At 41.4% G+C, this 21,014-nt stretch overlaps 1 protein-coding gene across 2 annotated transcripts in view; it reads left to right on the top strand.

Moving 5' to 3' along the window:
* The window catches only part of PAXIP1 (PAX interacting protein 1), a 188,256-nt gene that overhangs the window by 163,317 nt on the left and 3,925 nt on the right, over positions 1–21,014 (top strand). Inside the window, exon 17 of one of the 2 annotated variants that reach the window (XM_069211133.1) lies at positions 10,934–11,034. In XM_069211133.1, coding sequence (XP_069067234.1) covers positions 10,934–11,034 — 101 coding nt within the window. Of the gene's footprint in view, positions 1–5,842; positions 6,042–10,933; positions 11,035–21,014 lie in introns of those variants that run through there. The other variant, XM_069211134.1, reaches the window with a different exon arrangement.

Genomic DNA, 21,014 nt, shown 5'->3' with positions numbered 1-21,014 from the left:
ACAACCAAAAGATCAGACACCCAGATCCAGCATCGCTGAATCTAGCAATCTGGCTCCTGAAATCCTAGAATTCGGGCACTTACAACTTACCCAAGAATGTATGGAAGTCATAAAACAAGCAAGAAGGCCATCCACCAGGCACTGCTATGCAAGTAAATGGAAGAGGTTTGTTTGCTACTGCCATATTAATCAAATACAACCATTACACACAACTCCAGAACATGTAGTGGGTTACTTGCTTCACTTACAAAAATCTAACCTAGCTTTCTCTTCCATTAAGATTCACCTTGCAGCAATATCTGCATACCTGCAGACTACCTATTCAACTTCCCTATATAAAATACCAGTCATTAAAGCATTCATGGAGGGCCTTAGGAGAATTATACCACCAAGAACACTACCTGTTCCTTCATGGAACCTAAATGTTGTCCTAACTAGACTTATGGGTCCACCTTTTGAACCCATGCACTCCTGCGACATACAGTTCCTAACCTGGAAGGTGGCATTTCTCATCGCCATTACTTCCCTGAGAAGAGTAAGCGAAATTCAGGCGTTTACTATACAGGAACCTTTTATACAACTACACAAAAATAAAGTCGTCCTAAGGACCAATCCTAAATTTTTGCCAAAGGTTATTTCACCGTTCCATCTAAATCAAACAGTGGAACTTCCGGTGTTCTTTCCACAGCCAGATACCGTAGCTGAAAGGGCACTACATACATTAGATGTCAAAAGAGCATTAATGTATTACATTGACAGAACAAAGAACATCAGAAAGACTAAACAACTCTTTATTGCATTTCAAAAACCTCATGCAGGAAACCCAATTTCAAAACAAGGTATAGCCAGATGGATAGTTAAATGCATCCAAATCTGCTACCTTAAAGCTAAACGACAGCTGCCCATTACACCAAGGGCACACTCAACCAGAAAGAAAGGTGCTACCATGGCCTTTCTAGGAAACATCCCAATGCAAGAAATATGTAAGGCAGCCACATGGTCTACGCCTCACACATTCACCAAGCACTACTGTGTAGACGTGCTATCCGCACAACAAGCCACAGTAGGTCAAGCTGTATTAAGGACATTATTTCAGACTACTTCCACTCCTACAGGCTGATCCACCGCTTTTGGGGAAATAACTGCTTACTAGTCTATTGCAGAACATGCGTATCTACAGCGACAGATGCCATCGAACTGAAAATGTCACTTACCCAGTGTACATCTGTTCGTGGCATCAGTCGCAGTAGATTCGCATGTGCCCACCCGCCTCCCCGGGAGCCTGTAGCAGTTTGGAAGTTACCTTCAATTATTTATATATGTATCATCTCAACCTTAAATAAGTGCATACTTAGTCACTCCATTGCATGGGCACTATTACTACAATTCAACTCCTACCTCACCCTCTGCGGGGAAAAACAATCGAGGATGGAGTCGACGCCCATGCGCAATGGAGACAAAAGGAGGAGTCACTCGGTCCCGTGACTCGAAAGACTTCTTCGAAGAAAAACAACTTGTAACACTCCGGCCCAACACCAGATGGCGAGCTATTGCAGAACATGCGAATCTACTGCGACTGATGCCACGAACAGATGTACACTGGGTAAGTGACATTTTCAATATATATATATATATATATATATATATATATATATATATATATAGAGACATATGTCAGTATACTTATATACTTCATCGATTTATGCATGATGATAAGGTTTTGTGGTTTAAGATATTTTGTTTATTAAAGATGTTGTCATTTTACAATGTGCATAGTTATTGCTCTCTACTCTGATTCAAGCATGTGAATCTATGAAAGTTCCAATACTGGAGTAAGAAAATAAGTTACTTACCCGTAACTGTAGTTCTCCAGTATTGGAATCTTTCATAGATTCACATGCGACCCATCCGCCTCCCCGGAGAAGCTCACTTCACCTCTTTCTTTCTATTTATACATATATTCAACATAATATAAGCACTTGTGCTTGGAAAATCTGAGGTGGTAGAGCTTCTCTGAGGAGGTTCTGAAGGGTGCTGTCGCCTGATTGGTGGAGGATCAGGTTTGGTCCTTTTCACAAAATGACTCTGATAGATTATGAAATTGAAGGGGCCTAGGGCCTTTTTCTCTTCAATATGTTTTAACATTACTTGTGAAAATTGTACCGGGACTCCCATCTCGACGACGGGGAATGATTCAAGCATGTGAATCTATGAAAGATTCCAATACTGGAGAACTACAGTTACAGGTAAGTAACTTATTTTCTTTTCAGTGTGTCTCCTGTCATTCTAACATGAATTCCTAGCCTTTAATTGCTTGTGGCAGTTATCATATCTACTGTCTGCGCATAATGGATTTCACCTGCTCTTGAATTCTACTATTTGTGACCCCAGCCTATAAGAGCCAATAGCCTAGTGACATACATGCTTGATTTGTCCTCATTGAGGTGTTTACACATGAGCATTGAGGAATCTATCAGTTGTTCTTCAGTGCTGCCCTGTGGTTAAGAGGCTAATAAATGGTCAGGTGAGACAATCTATTACGCCCCGTTACAGTCTTATGGGGTGGAATGTATGGAATTCTTTAGCCTCTCAATTAGCATTTGTGTTATAAAGATATTCAAACGTTGTTGTTAGCCAAAAGGGTGTCCTGGTGACTCTGAATCCGTTTACAAGGGCACAAGTTTGGTTGAATAATTCTTTTAGTGATTTTATTAACAGGAGGTGAGTAGAAGTATCTTTCATGGAGCAGGGAAGAGCATTCCAGTTTTAAACGTCAAGATAACAAAATGTACAATCACATTCCAGTGTTAAAGTTCTTATGATAATCTTACGTGAAGCCCATTGGTAACTATAAAGTGATTTTAGGGTCCAGGAATTCCTGTCTCTGCTCGGATACCTCTGGGATCCAGCTTGGTAATTCTTCCAGGCAAGATAGTTGTGCCAAATGGTCAGTAGTTTCTTCCAAGTTGTCCTACCGATGCAGTGCCCCCAGACACTGCTCTTATGACTGAGAAGTCTATTGAGGAATCCAAGAACCTGTTGAAATTGACTCCATGAATAGCCTTCTTTAAACTTGTGAAAGGTTTCTTCTTAGTACCTTTTGCAAGGTTTTGGTCCCCGAGGTGATTAATCCTGCCCAATGTGTTTATAATGTGCAGTAGTAAAACTCCTTGACTTGCTGGGCAATTTGTTTGTATACTTGAGCTCATTGTTGCATCCAGAGGGAATGGAGATCTTCATAGTCCATGTGGGCTTGGGGAATTAAAAGTCCTTAATTCACTGTAAACTGTTTTTGAAGGAATATTGACTGTAAGTTGCTTTTAAGAAATGGGCTAAAAAAGATAGTGGTCCCTATAAAGATGCACATTCTCCTGTGTGGAAATATGAGGAGGTAGAAACTGTGAGCAGAAAGACTTGAAAGCATCTCGAGGACAGGAAAAGGTTGCTGTAGAAGACTGTTTTAAATTAACTAATTCAGCTAAAATTAATCAACAACCACAAATGAATAAAACCTATCCTAAATGATCAGGATTGTATGTGGAGGAAAACAATAGAAGTTAATCTGGGAGAAAGGCTTTTATGTAGCCTAAATAACTTGTAAATAGCTTAGAAATACAGTAAAAAACTGGACAAGCTAAGGGTTATGGATTGTACACTTTATGTGCATAATTATTATAGCATTGTACCATTTTCGTTTTCCAGGATATTGCAACTGTCATTCGTTATAATTAGTTGGCTAATTGCCCCATCTCTCATAAAGGTACTTTGTTCTTTTTACAAATTACACAGCAGAAGTAATTTTATCCAGGAGCTAAGTATGTCTATTTTTCTAGGGATTGCTCCAGTGCATGATAATCCCAATTTAATACCACCAGTTGTTTACTCTACCGTGAGTAAGACGGTCTGCATCTTCTTATGGATCGAAGTCTTGAATGTGTTGTGTACCTTTTGACTTTGACTCCACACTTTCAGTCGAGGGCAGCTGAATTGTGACTAGTAGGTAGGTAGGTAGGTAAGGGTAGTTTTTGTAGCTACACAAATTCCGGCAGTGCCGAGGTTAGAGAGATGCAGGTTTTGTGAACAAGAGGACAATTCCATACTGTGACATATGTGACAGCCTTCCCACTTGAGACCTACAATAGAGTACAATACCCCTTAAGCTCCCTTGCTACCTTAAAATGCCTATTAAATCTCAGAAGTCGTGGAACTAGGCATCCTGAGTCTCGGCTTGCCTTCCGAGAAGTAGTCACTCCTCTTTGTGACAACAAGAATGTCTTTCAACTTAAGCCAGAATGATGAAAACAGAACTTTTAACCGAGTCATGAAGGTGCCTATTTTTGGACAGCTGCAAAAAAATGAGGAAGGAAATAACTGGTTGTTATAATGTGATGGTAGTGGACTTGATAGATGAAAACACAAGATTCTCCAGCATTGGATCTTTCATAGGTTCACATACTTTAATTTTTGTCTGCCGTGGAGGTGGAAGTTCCAAATACTTGTGAAGTAGCAGTGTGCTCAAACCTCCATAGAAGCAAACAAACCTTTGCTTTAATATCATATTCACCTCTTTAGAGATTAAAATAGTCCATCCTATAAGGAGAGGCAGCTTGAATTGCACTCTCCTTGTGCCTGCATTATGTCAGATTTTCTACTGCAAATTGTGCACGAGCCCTGTTCAGAGCTCAGCTCATAAGATTATTTTTCTCTTCAAAAAATCGAACCAGTAGTGTTACCATTGTGTCTTGGAAATTCCTGCGACGGTTCCTGTAGCAGGATTTCTGTTGTTGGGCTGAAGCTTAGTGGACAGGTATTTCTTTTTCTTAGAAATGTCTGATGTGAAGGCATCTATTTATTTCTTGCGCCTCCTGTAGCAAAAAGCCCTTACACTAAAGAGTTGCATACTGAACGCATATATTTTCTGTCCACTGCACGAGGCCAAGTGTTATAAAGTTTGTATAATAATCTCAACAAAAGCCATCAATGAAGGAGATGGTTGTCTGCCAATGTGGCTCTACAAAAAGATGGCATCAGGAAAGTCATCCTTAGGTGAGGAATCTTTCCAAGACCCAAAGAAAACCTGCAAAGAAAATCTTGAGGGAAATCCATCTGAGAGGACAAAGTCGGTCAAGGAATTGCCTTCCATTTTGGGAGAGCCACCCAAGAAGGCCACTGAAAATCCAGTAGTCAGCTGAAATCCAACAGACAGGTGGATAAACTGAGCAATGTGTCCTTGAAGTCTCCTTTTCGGCAAAAAAAATAAACATTTGAACACCCAGCCAGTATACAGCCATTCCTTTGTCCAGCAGGATCTCACTATTGATGGCAAACCACCAACTTTCGCTCCTCTATCTAGTTGATGGCACTAGTACTGTTGACAAAATTCCTCAATTAGAACTCCATTGCTTCCTTTGCCTCTATAAGAACAACATGCCAACCCAGATGGTAAGCCTGTTAAAAACGCAGGATACATTTCAACTTAATGTGTCAGCTTTCAGTCCAAAGAAGTTGTTTGACGCAGAGGGAGAATCTCATGGTGGGGGTCCTTTTAGTACACCACCAGCACAGCTCTGCTACATTTTATATATCAGAACAATGTAGAGGCGGAAGAATCTGAACCAAAAGGACACCAGTCATAACAAGTAAGTAGATGTTATCAAGAACGTATCTTCACAGGGTTTATGATCGATTGTGTGCAGAATATTATGAAGACCACCAATATAAATACCAGCCGAAGCTCACAAGTAGCTTAATATGACTTCCCTAGATGATAGATCAGGGCGATTTCCCATCGTGGATGGCAATGCAGCACTAAAATCTTGCAAACCCCTGCTTTTGTCTCCAGCAGGGTGCTTGTTTGATTCTGTGGACATAGACACTCAGTGCAAATCCTGCAATCCCTTTTCCCTGTGCACTGCTCCTCCTGATAAAGAAGGGTGAGAAAAGGATAGCTCTGGAAAAGAATTTCCACCTAAGCAGCAGGATGCGTTAGCCATAGTAAGACGCTGTGACTGGCAAGTATGGGCAGACTTGGCCTAATATACTCAGTTTTTACCCGAGGACAAGAGGTAAGCACTCACCGACAAGAGAAAGAGAGAAGTATCAGCTGTAATAATTGTTGGTGCTCTTAATGTGACTTCTACTGGGTTTTGCCAGCTATGCTGTGGCATCGGGGATTGCTGCGTTCTGCATCTTTTCAGCCCAAAATCCAACACTGGATTTTAAAGGTTCTCGTAAGAGACTTGATATTCTAGGGTGGGCAATAGCCCACCTCAAAGGAATAATGACACTAACTTGGTTGAATGATTTCTCTAATTCATTAAATTACCCTGTGCTCAACCAGCTGGTGGGTATGGCACAGAGCAGAGGCTTAACGTAGGGCAGTTATTAAGTATACAGTACACAAAAACTGTAAGTAAAAACACCAAACAATAAAAATCACAAACCAAATTGGATAAATACGTACATTTTGATAAACACAATGACAGCAAAATGACCAGTATTCAAAAGGGAAACCAGAGATATGAACTTCATGAACTGGAAAGGCACAGAAGTGAGGGCAGCCAATTCACAGTGTAATGTAAGGAGAGACCAGAAGTGAAGATCTTTATCTCCACGACCCACAATAACCTGGTTGGCTCAGAACCCAGTGGGAAGAAAACTATCCCCAGAACTGGTTTTGAGTGACCACATTGGAGGAGACAAATAATTTCCCTGGTGTAATCTCTGTGTGGGAACACAGGCCATGCACAAGAAACAAAAGGTTCCTCCAGCTTGAATTTTAGCAGCAAGGTGCACTTTCGGATTGTGTACAGTGGGGTAAACTGGACTGTAGAAAATGTAGGTAGGGTTGCTCATGGGAACTTTTTATCCCTGGGTTAGGACGGGTCCTTAAGTCACCCCCACTGACGCGACTGGCTGGTGCCAACAATAAACATGGCATTCCAAGCAACCCTCCCATAATATTTTCTGGCCTGCAAAAGATCAGAAGAGGTCTGGACCCTGCTTGCCTTGACCAGAGAATAGCCCTAAAGGACTGGACCTGCTCCCTCATGTACCAAGGAACAGAAAAACTCCAAGAGACTCCAAGGGTCAGTGGTTAAACCTTCTTTGTGGTTAAAGGGGCACAACAAACTGCAAGAGTGCATTGAAGGTGGCCTGGCCTTTGAGTATGCTTTGAGGTCCTGGGGAGCCTTAGAAGTGACCCCGAAGAGCTGCTTCAGAAACCCTGAAAATTAGGGACTTTGGACTTCAAAGTCCTCCAGAGCCGTCAAGGGGACCTAGTGGCAAAGGTGTCCAATTTCAAAGCACTTTCCTCACATACAGCTTTAGGCTTGACCTGCTAAAGGATTTTGAGGTACATAAAAAAGTCACATGGGTCCAAGTCTACCACTTTCATAGGCTATCATTCATGCTTAGTGCTTGTTGGCATTATTTTTATTTAATAAGCATATGTGGCTGTATATGTATCTGCTTCTGATGGGTATCAAACTTCTTCTGCATTTATAGAGAATCGGTTTGACTGAAGCACTGGTGTCAGATTTCAGGGCTGGTCTGGGAATTTTCAGAGCTAAAAGTGGTTTTATGTTTCAGCGAACCTGGTTACGCCAAATCTTTTGTCACTGAAGTGAAGATGGAGTTGGGTGGCCAGGCACCGAGGTGGTTGACCTAGGCTTTTGTTTCGGTGTTGAGTCTGAGGGTGGGGCATCCGCATCAGATTTTCAGTGCCAACCATGGCCTGTTGTGAACCATGGCAATGTTCAGATGTAGATGAATGTCTATTAGGTGGCAGGACAGGGATATAAGATCTGCCTCTGGCTCTGAGTCGAAGCTCTTGATGGAAAAGGCCTCTTCTGAAGCTGCTGAGGCCTCGTGGAACTCTTCCTCCACAACATCCTGGCACTTGAAGATATCTGTTGTCATCGAACTTCTGTCTTTGCATTTCCCTGTAATGGTCTTGTAAGACCTTTTTGGACCGCAACAACTTGCAGGCCTCGTACTTGGATAAACCTGCTCATCAAAGGCAAATCGTTGAAGGAAACAAAGATGTCAGCTGCTGAACGTTTGGATCTCTTTCAGTGTATTGGCCTCTCCCACAGCATCAAGTCTCAAATGAAACCTAAACGGATACAGTTTCTGAGAGAGTTTGGACACAGCTAACCGGAAAGCTATCCCGTCTCAAGAAATAATCCAACAGTGACAAGCCTTTTCTACACAGATCCAAGGACAGAAAACAATTACAGTTCAAACATTTCAGTCACTTCATTCACTCTTAGAAATGATGTTGGCATACATCCTTCTAGTCCCTTAATGCAGACTCAAAATGTGACCCTTTAAAAGATGAATTGGCGTCCCAGTGGTTTCTGGAGCTTGGATCAGTGGAAGAATTAATCCAGATTGTCCAGAATCAGATCAGTACTTGCTAAAACCATTGAAAATGACTGAGGTATTAGCTTTCCACCTGGAACTGCCTAATTTGTTATGACGAGCGATGCTTCTCTAGATCAGTGGTGCTATCCACTGCAGGAATTGGAAGCCAGGGATCTTTTGTTGATTGCAGAAAGTCAACTTGACCTCAACTCCTGCATCAAAAAGCTGTCCAAGTCTCTTTGTGATCTTTCCTTCTGCAGTTGAGCAACTGTTCAGTGCCTGTAAGGAAAGACAACACAACTGTGATGTTCTCCATCAACAGACAAGGTGACGCAGTTGCTGGTGTTTTTAGAAGTGTCAATATTTGGCCATCAGTTGAAGCATCATCCACTGACAGCAGAGCACCTACCAGCAGTAGCCAATGCATAGTTGTATGCATTCAGCAGGACTACAGACGTCAGCCATGAGTGGTTGTTGACCAAAGAGCGGGGAGGATCTTTCATTAGTGGGCCCTTCTGGCGTTTGATTTATTTGTGACACCGACGAGCATAGAAATGCAGATTCTGTGCATTCAAGTAGTGTTACCCAGGATCGATACGATCAAAGCTTTGATGTGATTGTCAATCTTTACATACACTTTTCCAATGTGTCTTCTCATACCACAAGTGATCTAGAAAGAACCATGCAAACTGAGCCTCGTAGAACTGGCATGGCCTCATCATTATTTGTTCACCAACTATCTGCAACTGCCAGAATCTCCATGCACTCATCCAGACAGTCAGCATAATTTGCTGTTCAATGGTAAGGGCCAGATCTTTCATCACAATCCAGTATCTCAACATTTTACATAATGGCGTCTGAACATCTGAGATTTTCAGGAATATGTATTCCACAAACTCCCAAGGTATTCAGCGCCCAGCTAACGCATGTTAAACAATTAAACATTATGCATTTAGTACCCTTTCAAAGGTTGCATCCTGTCATGTCTGAACTGTCTTCTGTATCTATTTAAAATTAGCTATGCCTCTATCAATATTTGCTTGGCTGTACCAATATTTCTTTGCTCTTAGGATTTTACCTCCTTATTGGCTTTCAGAATCATTAAACAGTTCATTAAAGTTCTTTTCAGGACATTTCCACCTATGAGATGCCTGTCTCCTTTATATGACTTAGCCAATTGATTACCACGTTATTTGAACTGATACATAGGGCAATCCTATAACATATTACTTGGAAGACACCACTATTGTTAAATCTAACAGGGAGAGTGTTTCTGGCATCATAGCATTTGCTATTAAAAGGCCATTTCTATAAAAAAAATAAAAAAAAAAGTGGTCAACAGAACCAACAAGTTTATTCCAAAGATGCCAACCTATATTCAAATGAATAGGACTGTCATTATTAAAACTTATTTTCAAAACCCTTCAACTGTGTCTGAAATAACTTTATTCCTTGGATATTCAATGATATATAATGTTATCTAGACAAAACAAAGTCAGAAGATGAGACCAATTATTTGTGATCTACAGGCCACCAAAAAAGGAATGGCTTAAATCCAAATGGAATAACTAGATGCATAACGTCTGCCATTTCAAAGCTGGGCATTCACTGAAAACCTATCTCAGTTAATTCCACTAGGAGTGAATTAGCAACTGTAGACTTGTTTGTCAGGGGCCATCTAGCTGACATTTGCAAAGCTGGAGTATGTAAAAGCAGCCACACACTTGTGAAGCATTACTGCTTGGATACAGTAGCATTAAGAGACACTCGCAGGAAAGACGACCTTGTTAATCTGTTTGGCTGATGTATGCCTCTTGTTTATGCTTCATGAGGATATTATAGCGTTGATCATCCTTTGTTGTATACCATAATTAAAATGCGGTCTGTTATTTATTTTGTACTGCTGGCTACCCTATTCAAGCAGGTTAATGTGGAAAAAATTAATCTGTAACTACATTGCTCAAGCTTTGGTACCTTTCATACATTCAATGCGATGGTCTCTCCTCCACAGACGAAAGCTTTAGACATTTTCTCCTTCTACACATGTGTTATAGAAAATTTGACATAATGTAGCCTTATGCCGAGGAAAGTTCAGTCTGATTTCACCTCGTTGTTTGGACTCCGTTTTTTCTAATCTGGTGAATGGTTCATTAAAGCAAATGTTTTCTGTTTAGTTTAATGGAAGTCCGACTTTACTACTAATATATAAATGTATATTGAACTCCCAGATCTGTATTGCAAAGTGACTAAGGCATATTCATCTATGAACATAAAGCTTTAGAACTGCAGGAACCATATTCTTCTGGTTAATATCTATTTTCCAGGCTGCTTGATAAATTGTTTTTATTTCTTAGGTGTACTGCCGCAAATCAGAACTGAAAGTTAGACTATAAAACCTTACTAGTCACTATCAGAGATTTCCAAGTACAATGCAACATAGCATATTTCCAGTTTGACCCTCCAAAATCTGTTAAGGAGAGAATGCGAAATTCTTTTAAACTTTTTCTGTTGTAATTGCATATTAGTGAAATGAATGTGTTTTTTTTTTTTTTTTGTATTCCTCTAGAGGAGCAAAACTTCATTCTTCGAGATGCTGAAGCAGAGGTGCTGTTTTCCTTTAGCCTGGAGGAATCTTTAAAGAAGGCTCGTATCACTCCCCTTTTTAAGGTACTTTTTCATATTTTTTAATGAGAAATGTGATCTTACCTGGGGGGGCATCCACCGGGTAATATTAAAAAAAAAAAAAAAAAAAAACTAATGGTGACTCGTCTTACTAAATCTACCTTTTGTTTACAAATCTATGAGATGCAAGCTGTTTGCACATTTCACAATGCATGTAATAGTAAAATGTTATAGCCAAGGCTGAGAGATTTTTAGGTGTAAATATAGGCTTGTGAAATAACATGTTCACTGGCATGTGTAGCTGTAGATAGAGCTGCTGTGCAAAAGCTAGCCATCTAGTGTCTGGTTCGGAGTAATACAATTTGTTTTTCTTCGAAAAAGCTTTTTTGAGTCACAAGATCAAGTGACTACTCTTCAGTAATACTGCACATGGGCATCAACTCCTTTGTTAGATTGTTTCTCTTTGCGTCGGGTTCGGACGCGAGTTCCTCTCGTTCTGATTTCTCGGCTCGATACAGTCCAAAACAGTATTCATTCCATCTTTCTATCATTGTCGTTATTGTTTTGTTTGTGTCTTCTCCCATACTTACTCTTTCGGTTCCATTTTCCACCCGGAATTGAATTTCAGCCCTTTGGGGCAGACGTGGCCCTCTCTGGCCCTCTTCGGGCCTACATATTCCACGTGGCATCTAAGTATGGAACGGATCCCATTTTGGTTTTGCCCTTGATGCCACTCAAAATTTCCGCACACGACCACCACCAGGTAAATTTCCGCACACCGACCACCACCAGACCAGGTGTGTGATTTGTCCCATCTACCACCCCCCTTCCCTCCCCCTCCCAAAACAACAAATCGCAGACCTGCAAAGTGTGCCATTCCTTTTGGTCAAAAAAGACACTTGGAGATTAATGAGCTCGTCTGATGGAAATGACGTCTCAAACTCCAGATGAGACACTTGACATCTTCGGCGACGAGCATGCACAAGAAGAGTTGGAGCAGGAGAAGGCCTTCTCCATTCAAGACTGACTCTGATGTACAGTCTGACATCGAGAGTCAATTGTTGCATTCGGCACAAACCGTGAGTAAAAAGAGCCCTTCACCATTGACCAAAACAACATCAAAAGAGGTCACCGGTCAGGCACTGCCTTCCAGCCATGGTCGGACACGAGAAACTCATTTGGATGCCCCACCTTCCGGCTCAGCACTGAAAAAAGCCAAAGAGAAATCTTCTGCACCGACCTCCAGCAACTCTGCTTCAACTCGGATGATACCTAGTGCTGCAGTCCCAACTACTTCAGTACTGACCACTCCGGCACCAAAAAAGAAAAAAACATCCATCCACAGTTTCAGCACTAAAATACCCCAGGCACAAAAGACTTCAGAACAAAAAAATCTTAGACTTTCAGCAATCCTGGACAGTCTCTAACCACCACCTCTTCACCGGTTGAATCAATTTTGGAAGTTATGGACGCTTGTCAGCGCTGACTTCAAATTCAAGAGGGATCAGGGCGGATTATAACATCACCTCCTCCCCCTTTAAAAAGGAAACTGACTTTCCAAGAAGCTCTTGATTCCTCTCCACCTCCAAAAAAGATTACAAAAGAAAAGACTCCTTTTCCTTACTCAACCCTCTCCACCTACTTCTCCACAACATAATCCTCCGCCAACATCTCCCTCCTCCTTTGGGGTTCACACCACCCAATTCAGCACGTGGTGGGGCTCATGATTTAGTGGATACATTAGATGATCAGTACCCATGGGATGCATATGATCAGGATCCTATTACATCTAATGATCTTGATCTCTCCCCAGCTAGACCATCACCACCTGAGGATTCCACCTCATATCAACAGGTTATAGCTGGGCAGCAGCATATCACAATGTACATATGTACACAGATCCAATAGAAGAGGATTTCTTATTTGATACCCTTGGCGCAATACATAAGGAGAGTCGATTCTTTCCAATGCTTCCAGGCATGCTCAGGCACGCAAAATATTTAAAGAGCCTGTTAGACCATGGGTTATCACTCCCAGGGAGGATAAAAAATACAAGGCTGTACCCACTGACCCTTTATTTATAAAAGCACACATCCCTCCAGACACTGTTGTTGCCTCCACTGCTCGCAAAAGGGCTAATCAACAGGAGAGACACACCTCCTCCTGATAAGGAAAGCACAACATTAGATGCAACATGCAAAAGAGTGGCAGTTCAAGCAGCCCATCACTGGTGGATTGCTAATGAACAGGCGTTGTTATCCCGGTATAATAGAGCTCACTGGGATGCCATGGAGGAGCTTTACAATACCTCCCGGAGGAACATCTTAGAAGGGGGATAGAAATTATAGCTGAGGGACAAACTATTCCATTAGATGTGCGCTCAATGCTGCTGATACAGCAGCACACAGTGTTAACACCAGCGTCATCACTAGGCGACATGCCTGGCTCAGGTGCTTAGGCTTTAAACCAGAGGTACAACAGGCAACTTTGAACATGCCCTTTGATGAAGAACATTTATTTGGGTCTCAAGTGGATACCACACTTGAGAAATTAAATAAAGACAGTCAAACTGCCAAAACTATGGATCACTCCAAGCCAGCACACACTGGGTACTTTTCGTTGCACAGGATTTGAAAGGGCCTTTCGGTCATCATTTCAAGAACATTCTTCCTCTCAAACATAGCCCACCTCTCAATACACTAGAGGTTATTTTAGAGTTTCCTATAGAGACAACAGTAACAAGGGAAGAGGAAAGCCATCTACGTCTAAAGGCTCCTCATCCACCACTAGGCAATGACTTCCACCAAAACCTACCAACTCACACCACTCCAGTAGGGAGAAGGTTACAACATTTTTACCGCAGTGGTCTCAAACTACCACAGATCAATGGGTACTTCATACTATCCAAAAATGGTTACTGTCGGGAGCTCACTTCCACTCTACCAAATATACCCCCTCGGACTCACAAACTCTAACAAGATCATCTCACTCTGCTCAAAAAGGAAGTACATTCTCTTCTTCGCAAAGGGGCTTTAGAACCAGTACCATTACAATACCAGGGAACCGAAGTCTACTCCCTGTATTTCCTAATATAAAAAAAAGACGGGTCTTGCACACCAGTATTAGATCTCGGACCCTTAAACCACTACATCCTATCAGAACACTTCCATGTGGTCACTCTTCAGGGTGTTATTCCCCTTCTACAAGAAGGCAACTTCATGACAGCATTAGACCTAAAAGACGCTTACTTTCTTATTCCCATTGATCCAGCACACCCCAAATACCGAAGATACGTAGTTGCAGGAAAACATTACTAATTCAAGTGTTACCATTCGGAGTCACAACCACGCCTAGAATATTCACAAAATGCCTCGCGCTATTCTCAGCACATCTCAGAAGACAGCAAATTCATGTGTTCCCTTATTTGGACGATTGGCTCATCAAAGCCAATTCATTCACACAGTGTCAAAGCCGCACTTGAACCACAATTAGTCTCTTATACTCCCTGGGGTTCACCATAAATTTCCTCAGTTCTCATCTGCTCTCTCTTCAGATACAGCCCTATCTAGGAGCTATCCCCAGCACACAATTAGGACTAGTGTTTCTCTGCTCAGCCAGAGTTCAGGCTTTTGAAACAATGATTGCTACATTAACAGAGAACCAAGCATACACAGTAAGAACTGCTATGAAATTGTTAGGGATGATGGCATCTTGTATTGCCATTGTACCTCATGCCAGACTTCATATGCGTCAACAATGTCTCTCTTGTTAATAGTCTCAGGGTCAGATGGAAGATCTAGTGTTGTTGGACCGCCATATTTATTGCGCTCTGCATTGGTGGAACACCACAAATCTTAAGAAAGGGCGGCCCTTTTTAGACCCTGTACCTCAGATCACTCTCACAACAGACGCCTCAAACACTGGTTGGGGAGCTCATCTCCTCAAACTCAAAGTTCAGGGCATAGGGGACAGCACTCAGCGGTCTTTCCACATCAATTACCTGGAACTGCAAGCAGTATTCCTAGCAGTGAAAGTGTTCCTTGCACATTTGCAACACAAGATAGTGTTGGTACGTACAGAAAACATGACTGTCATGTATTATCTTCAGAAACGGCGGGGGGGGACACAATCACATCAACTGTCCCATCTTGCACAAGCAATATGGAAATGGGCAATTCATCACCACATTCACATAGTGGCACAGTATCACCCAGGGACAGACAGTCACTTTGCAGACCTGCTCAGCAGGATGCAGCAACAAGTCCACGAGTGGAAACTTCACCCACAAGTCCTTTACCAGTACTTCCAAAAGTGAGGAACACTTCCAATAGACGTACTCGCCTCATGTCAAAACAAAAAATGCCAAAACTTCGCCTCCAGGTACCCACACCCTCAATCCAAAGGCAATGCTGTACGGGTGAGTTGATCAGGGATATTTGCTTACGCCTTGCCCCTCTCCCACTCGTGCTTTTTCTGGTCCGGAAGCTCAAACAGTCTTCTCTCAACATGATCCTGGTGGTCATACATGGGCATGTCAACCATGGTTCACAACACTTTTAGAACTCTCTGTTTTTCTACATCAAAAGCTTCCCAAGAGACCACTCCTTCTGACACAAAGATGGGTCAATCTAATAAGACATCCGAATCCCAAATCCCTAAACCTAGTGATATGGCTCCTGAGGTCATACAATTTGGTTTTTTACAATTACCACAGGAATGTATGGATATTCTTAAAAAAGCATGCAAACCCCCAACTAGATAATGTTACGCGACAAAATAGAAACATTTGCTATTGTCAAACACAAAACATTGACCCTTTCAAGCTAACAGTGCAAGACATATGTTATTTGCTACATTCACAAAAAACAAATCTAGCTTACACATCCATTTGTTTACATTTAGCAGCCATATCCTCAAAGACATACTTCTGTGTTTAGAATTCCAGTTATCAAAGTGTTTATGGAAGGACTGCGAAGAATCATTCTACCAAGAATTTCTCCAACTCCATCTTGAAATCTTAACATTGTACTCACAAGGCTTATAGCTCCACCTTTTTTGAGCAACTTCACTCCTGTTCCCTACAGTTCCTGTCACGGAAAGTAGATTTTTTTGTCGCTATCACTTCCCTTAAAGGTATTGGTGAGCTCCAAGCTTTAACTGTGGAAGATCCTTTCTTTCAAATTCATAAAGAAAAAATTGTGTTAATAACAAATCCAAAATTCCTTCCAAAAATAGTCTCACAATTCCATATTAATCAGACAATAGAATTACCAGTTTTCTTTCCACAACCAGATTCTGTGGCAGAAAGAGCTCTACATACTCTGGATGTTAAAAGGGCTCTTATGCATTACAGGGAGTGCAGAATTATTAGGCAAATGAGTATTTTGACCACATCATCCTCTTTATGCATGTTGTCTTACTCCAAGCTGTATAGGCTCGAAAGCCTACTACCAATTAAGCATATTAGGTGATGTGCATCTCTGTAATGAGAAGGGGTGTGGTCTAATGACATCAACACCCTATATCAGGTGTGCATAATTATTAGGCAACTTCCTTTCCTTTGGCAAAATCGGTCAAAAGAAGGACTTGACAGGCTCAGAAAAGTCAAAAATAGTGAGATATCTTGCAGAGGGATGCAGCACTCTTAAAATTGCAAAGCTTCTGAAGCGTGATCATCGAACAATCAAGCGTTTCATTCAAAATAGTCAACAGGGTCGCAAGAAGCGTGTGGAAAAACCAAGGCGCAAAATAACTGCCCATGAACTGAGAAAAGTCAAGCGTGCAGCTGCCACGATGCCACTTGCCACCAGTTTGGCCATATTTCAGAGCTGCAACATCACTGGAGTGCCCAAAAGCACAAGGTGTGCAATACTCAGAGACATGGCCAAGGTAAGAAAGGCTGAAAGACGACCACCACTGAACAAGACACACAAGCTGAAACGTCAAGACTGGGCCAAGAAATATCTCAAGACTGATTTTTCTAAGGTTTTATGGACTGATGAAATGAGAGTGAGTCTTGATGGGCCAGATGGATGGGCCCGTGGCTGGATTGGTAAAGGGCAGAGAGCTCCAGTCCGACTCAGACGCCAGCAAGGTGGAGGTGGAGTACTGGTTTGGGCTGGTATCATCAAAGATGAGCTTGTGGGGCCTTTTCGGGTTGAGGATGGAGTCAAGCTCAACTCCCAGTCCTACTGCCAGTTCCTGGAAGACACCTTCTTCAAGCAGTGGTACAGGAAGAAGTCTGCATCCTTCAAGAAAAACATGATTTTCATGCAGGACAATGCTCCATCACACGCGTCCAAGTACTCCACAGCGTGGCTGGCAAGAAAGGGTATAAAAGAAGGAAATCTAATGACATGGCCTCCTTGTTCACCTGATCTGAACCCCATTGAGAACCTGTGGTCCATCATCAAATGTGAGATTTACAAGGAGGGAAAACAGTACACCTCTCTGAACAGTGTCTGGGAGGCTGTGGTTGCTGCTGCACGCAATGTTGATGGTGAACAGATCAAAACACTGACAGAATCCATGGATGGCAGGCTTTTGAGTGTCCTTGCAAAGAAAGGTGGCTATATTGGTCACTGATTTGTTTTTGTTTTGTTTTTGAATGTCAGAAATGTATATTTGTGAATGTTGAGATGTTATATTGGTTTCACTGGTAATAATAAATAATTGAAATGGGTATATATTTTTGTTGTTGTTAAGTTGCCTAATAATTATGCACAGTGATAGTCACCTGCACACACAGATATCCCCCTAACATAGCTAAAACTAAAAACAAACTAAAAACTACTTCCAAAAATATTCAGCTTTGATATTAATGAGTTTTTTGGGTTCATTGAGAACATGGTTGTTGTTCAATAATAAAATTAATCCTCAAAAATACAACTTGCCTAATAATTCTGCACTCCCTGTATATAGGTAGTAAAAAAAAGAGTTTGGGAAAACAAAACGTTGTGGCTTTCTCCTTGCCACATAAAAGAGAGCATATATCTAAAGCAACTACAGCTAGATGGATAGTCAAGTGCATTAAAACTTGCTATAGTAAAGCCACATGACAATTACCTGTACCACATCAAGCACACTTCACTAGGGAAAAAAGGTGCATCTATGACATTTTTAGGTAACATACCTATCGCAGATATTTGCAAAGCAGCAACATGGTCCACACCACACACAGTTACTAAACATTATTGTGTAGATGTCTCTGCACGCCAACAAGCAAATGTTGGACAATCTGTACTTAAAACACTCTTTCAATCAATTGAAACTCTGCGCTCTAGCCACCGCTTTATGGAGGGACTGCTTTACAGTCTATGCACAGTATGAGTATCTACAGCTACAAATGCCATTGAATGGAAAATGTTACATACCAATAGGCATCTGTTCATGGCATTTAGTGCTGTAGATTCACATGCAAACTTCCTCCTCCCCAGACGCATGTGGACGTTGCAATTTATTAATATGTAAATAGTGTTCATATGTAGATATATGGCATGGACATCTTTTCTGTTCTTCTGTCTGTTGTCACAACTTCACTCCTGCTTGCAGAGAAACAATCTAACAAAGGACTCAATGCCCATGCGCAGTATTACCGAAAGGAGGAGTCACTCGATCTCTTGACTTGAAAAGCTTCTTCGAAGAAAAACAAGTTGTATTGCTCCGAACCCTAGATGGCAAGCTTATGCATAGCATGTGAATCTAAAGCACTACCTGCCACAAGCAGATGTCTACTGGTAAGTAACATTTTCCTTGTTCATGGTTGCTAGTACAGCAGATACCCGAATATATTTTACTTTGTTGTGTAAAGGTTGGTAAACGAAGACCATTCAAGTTAAGGGTTAAGCCTCACTGAGCATAATCTCTCTCAGATAGCTGACTGAAGTGAAATAAAGCCTTGCCTCTAACATAACCCCAGCACAAACGTCTTGCTTGCTGTTATATTCAAATATTGAGCTGGAGCCAAAACTTGCCTAAATGATTCCCATTTAGGAAAATGTATGTACAAGATAGGTGTATTTACAGAAAACCAACACCATTAAATTGATAATGGATGTTTGGGTATGTATTTCAAAGATTGTGTGACTCTTGCAATTACACTGGTTTGTAACCACCTAAAAGCAGCTCAAGATAAGTCAGTTAAGGTGCAGCTCTTCCTGTTTCAGTGGGTGCCGGCAGAGAGGGTAAAACAAAAATGACTAAATGTCCGCTGGTGTGATTGCTAATATAATGGTGACACTTAGGCAGTTGTTTTGAGCAAGAAATACAATTCATATTTATGTCGAGAGTACCAGTAGCACAAAATAACATCGAGAGTACCAGTAGCACAAAATAACAGCATATCTTTTACCAGTGACCTTAGGAGCTGAGCCGAGAGTCTGTCTGACAAATTCATACTGAACTGTGGCAGAACGTTTGATTTTCCCTATCTGCTTCTGCTAAGGATATGTCCTGGTTTGCTGTAGAACCTATTGCTCATCCAGGATTATGATTTAAATGTGTTTCTCATTAGAAGGACTTGCTACGGTATTTTGCCCTCTGTGAATGATCTATTTTCTGTCCCATCTATTAAGAGTAGTAGATAGGTTTTGAATAAGGATTAGAGTCTTGGCAATAAAGCATCTTGGAAAATAAGTGCACTGAATGAAGCCTTAGTCGATTTCTATTTTAAACTGATACTAAGAACCTTAAAATGTACACAACTACTTGGATGTCAGAGCCTTGAATAACAAGCAATGATTCTCTAAATATAGTATACTATGTTTAATGAATGTGTGAAATGGGCTTTTATTGTATTTTTGCGTTGGAGTGGGCATGCATTGCTATACCTGGAAAATCGACGATGTGGCAAACGTCATGGAGATGTTTGTGATGAGTGGAAGGTTGACTTGTGAACATATTGATCAGCGCTTCTGTATGTCAGATTCGTTGGTGAGGGGGCTAGGAAGATCCTGATTAATAGGCAACATTGTGTGTTTGCTAACTGATTTTAATTGAGATTGTAAATGGATATCCCAGAATGTCACTCCTTAGGTGCTTCATCAGTGCAAGACATGGATATTAAAAAATGCCTTTTTGTAGGTTGTCTCTACACTGATTTCACTTTGAGACCATATAAAAGGCATAGTTTAAAAATTCTGAGTGATTTAAGAAGTGCAACCAGTGGTTAATTTGGGCCAGTGGTTTCCGGTGCTTGCTACCAGCACGTAAATGTCAACACCGGCACTTGTGACAGTCTGCCTCAAGGTGGCACTGCCTGTCTAATTTAAAAATGAGCACAACAGTTAATTATTAATTTGTTATACATTAAAAATACTCTATTACCTACTGCCAAAGCCATTCGTATAGCTTTGGGGACCTGCAATAGTCTGAATTGTCATACCTGCACGAGTGTGATGGTTAGTAGCTGTGTTGTTACTATCACTAGCAGCAGGGGCAGTGTGTGTTGCAAGCTGCAGTGGGCTTCTGAAGCCTGGCACTAATGTTTTTAGTAGAAGGACGTGTTGGACAATTATGTTTGATAATTAAATGCAGTACTAGGGGCATGCATTGTTCTCCTAATTGCTTCTAAAAGAGATTTCACGATAGGCTGGAGGTAAGTTGAACGTTTTAGGGAGGTAGTGGTGCTCAAGATTAAAAATGAAATATTGTGTTTATACACATACACAGCTGCTGCCCACGAGATGTTAAACCAATGCAGTTGTACTTCTGAGTCGAGGAGCACACTTCTACCGCAAAGGCAAGGCTGGGCTTCCCTTTGTACATAGCTGGGCAGACGTGTTATTGCTGTGATACAGCGGTGTGGAACACGAAAGCAGACAGGACTCTTTAATGATCCCAATTATAGACAAGCCCACTTTTTGCCTAACTTAGTAAACAAGCGAAGTTCTTTGCAGTTTTTCGTTTTTGACACCCTTTCCATCTGCATATAAACCTAAGTGCTGCATTTAATATAAAGGCAAGCTTTTCCGAAGGGTCTTGAAAATTGCATGAAATAAATAATCCTTCCTGTTTTTTGACTTTCC

Source organism: Pleurodeles waltl, chromosome 10, assembly GCF_031143425.1.
Source record: "Pleurodeles waltl isolate 20211129_DDA chromosome 10, aPleWal1.hap1.20221129, whole genome shotgun sequence".
Classification (NCBI taxonomy): Eukaryota; Metazoa; Chordata; class Amphibia; order Caudata; family Salamandridae; genus Pleurodeles; species Pleurodeles waltl.
Note: the sequence above shows the minus strand (reverse complement) of the source record. Positions and strands in the feature narration are given on the sequence as shown.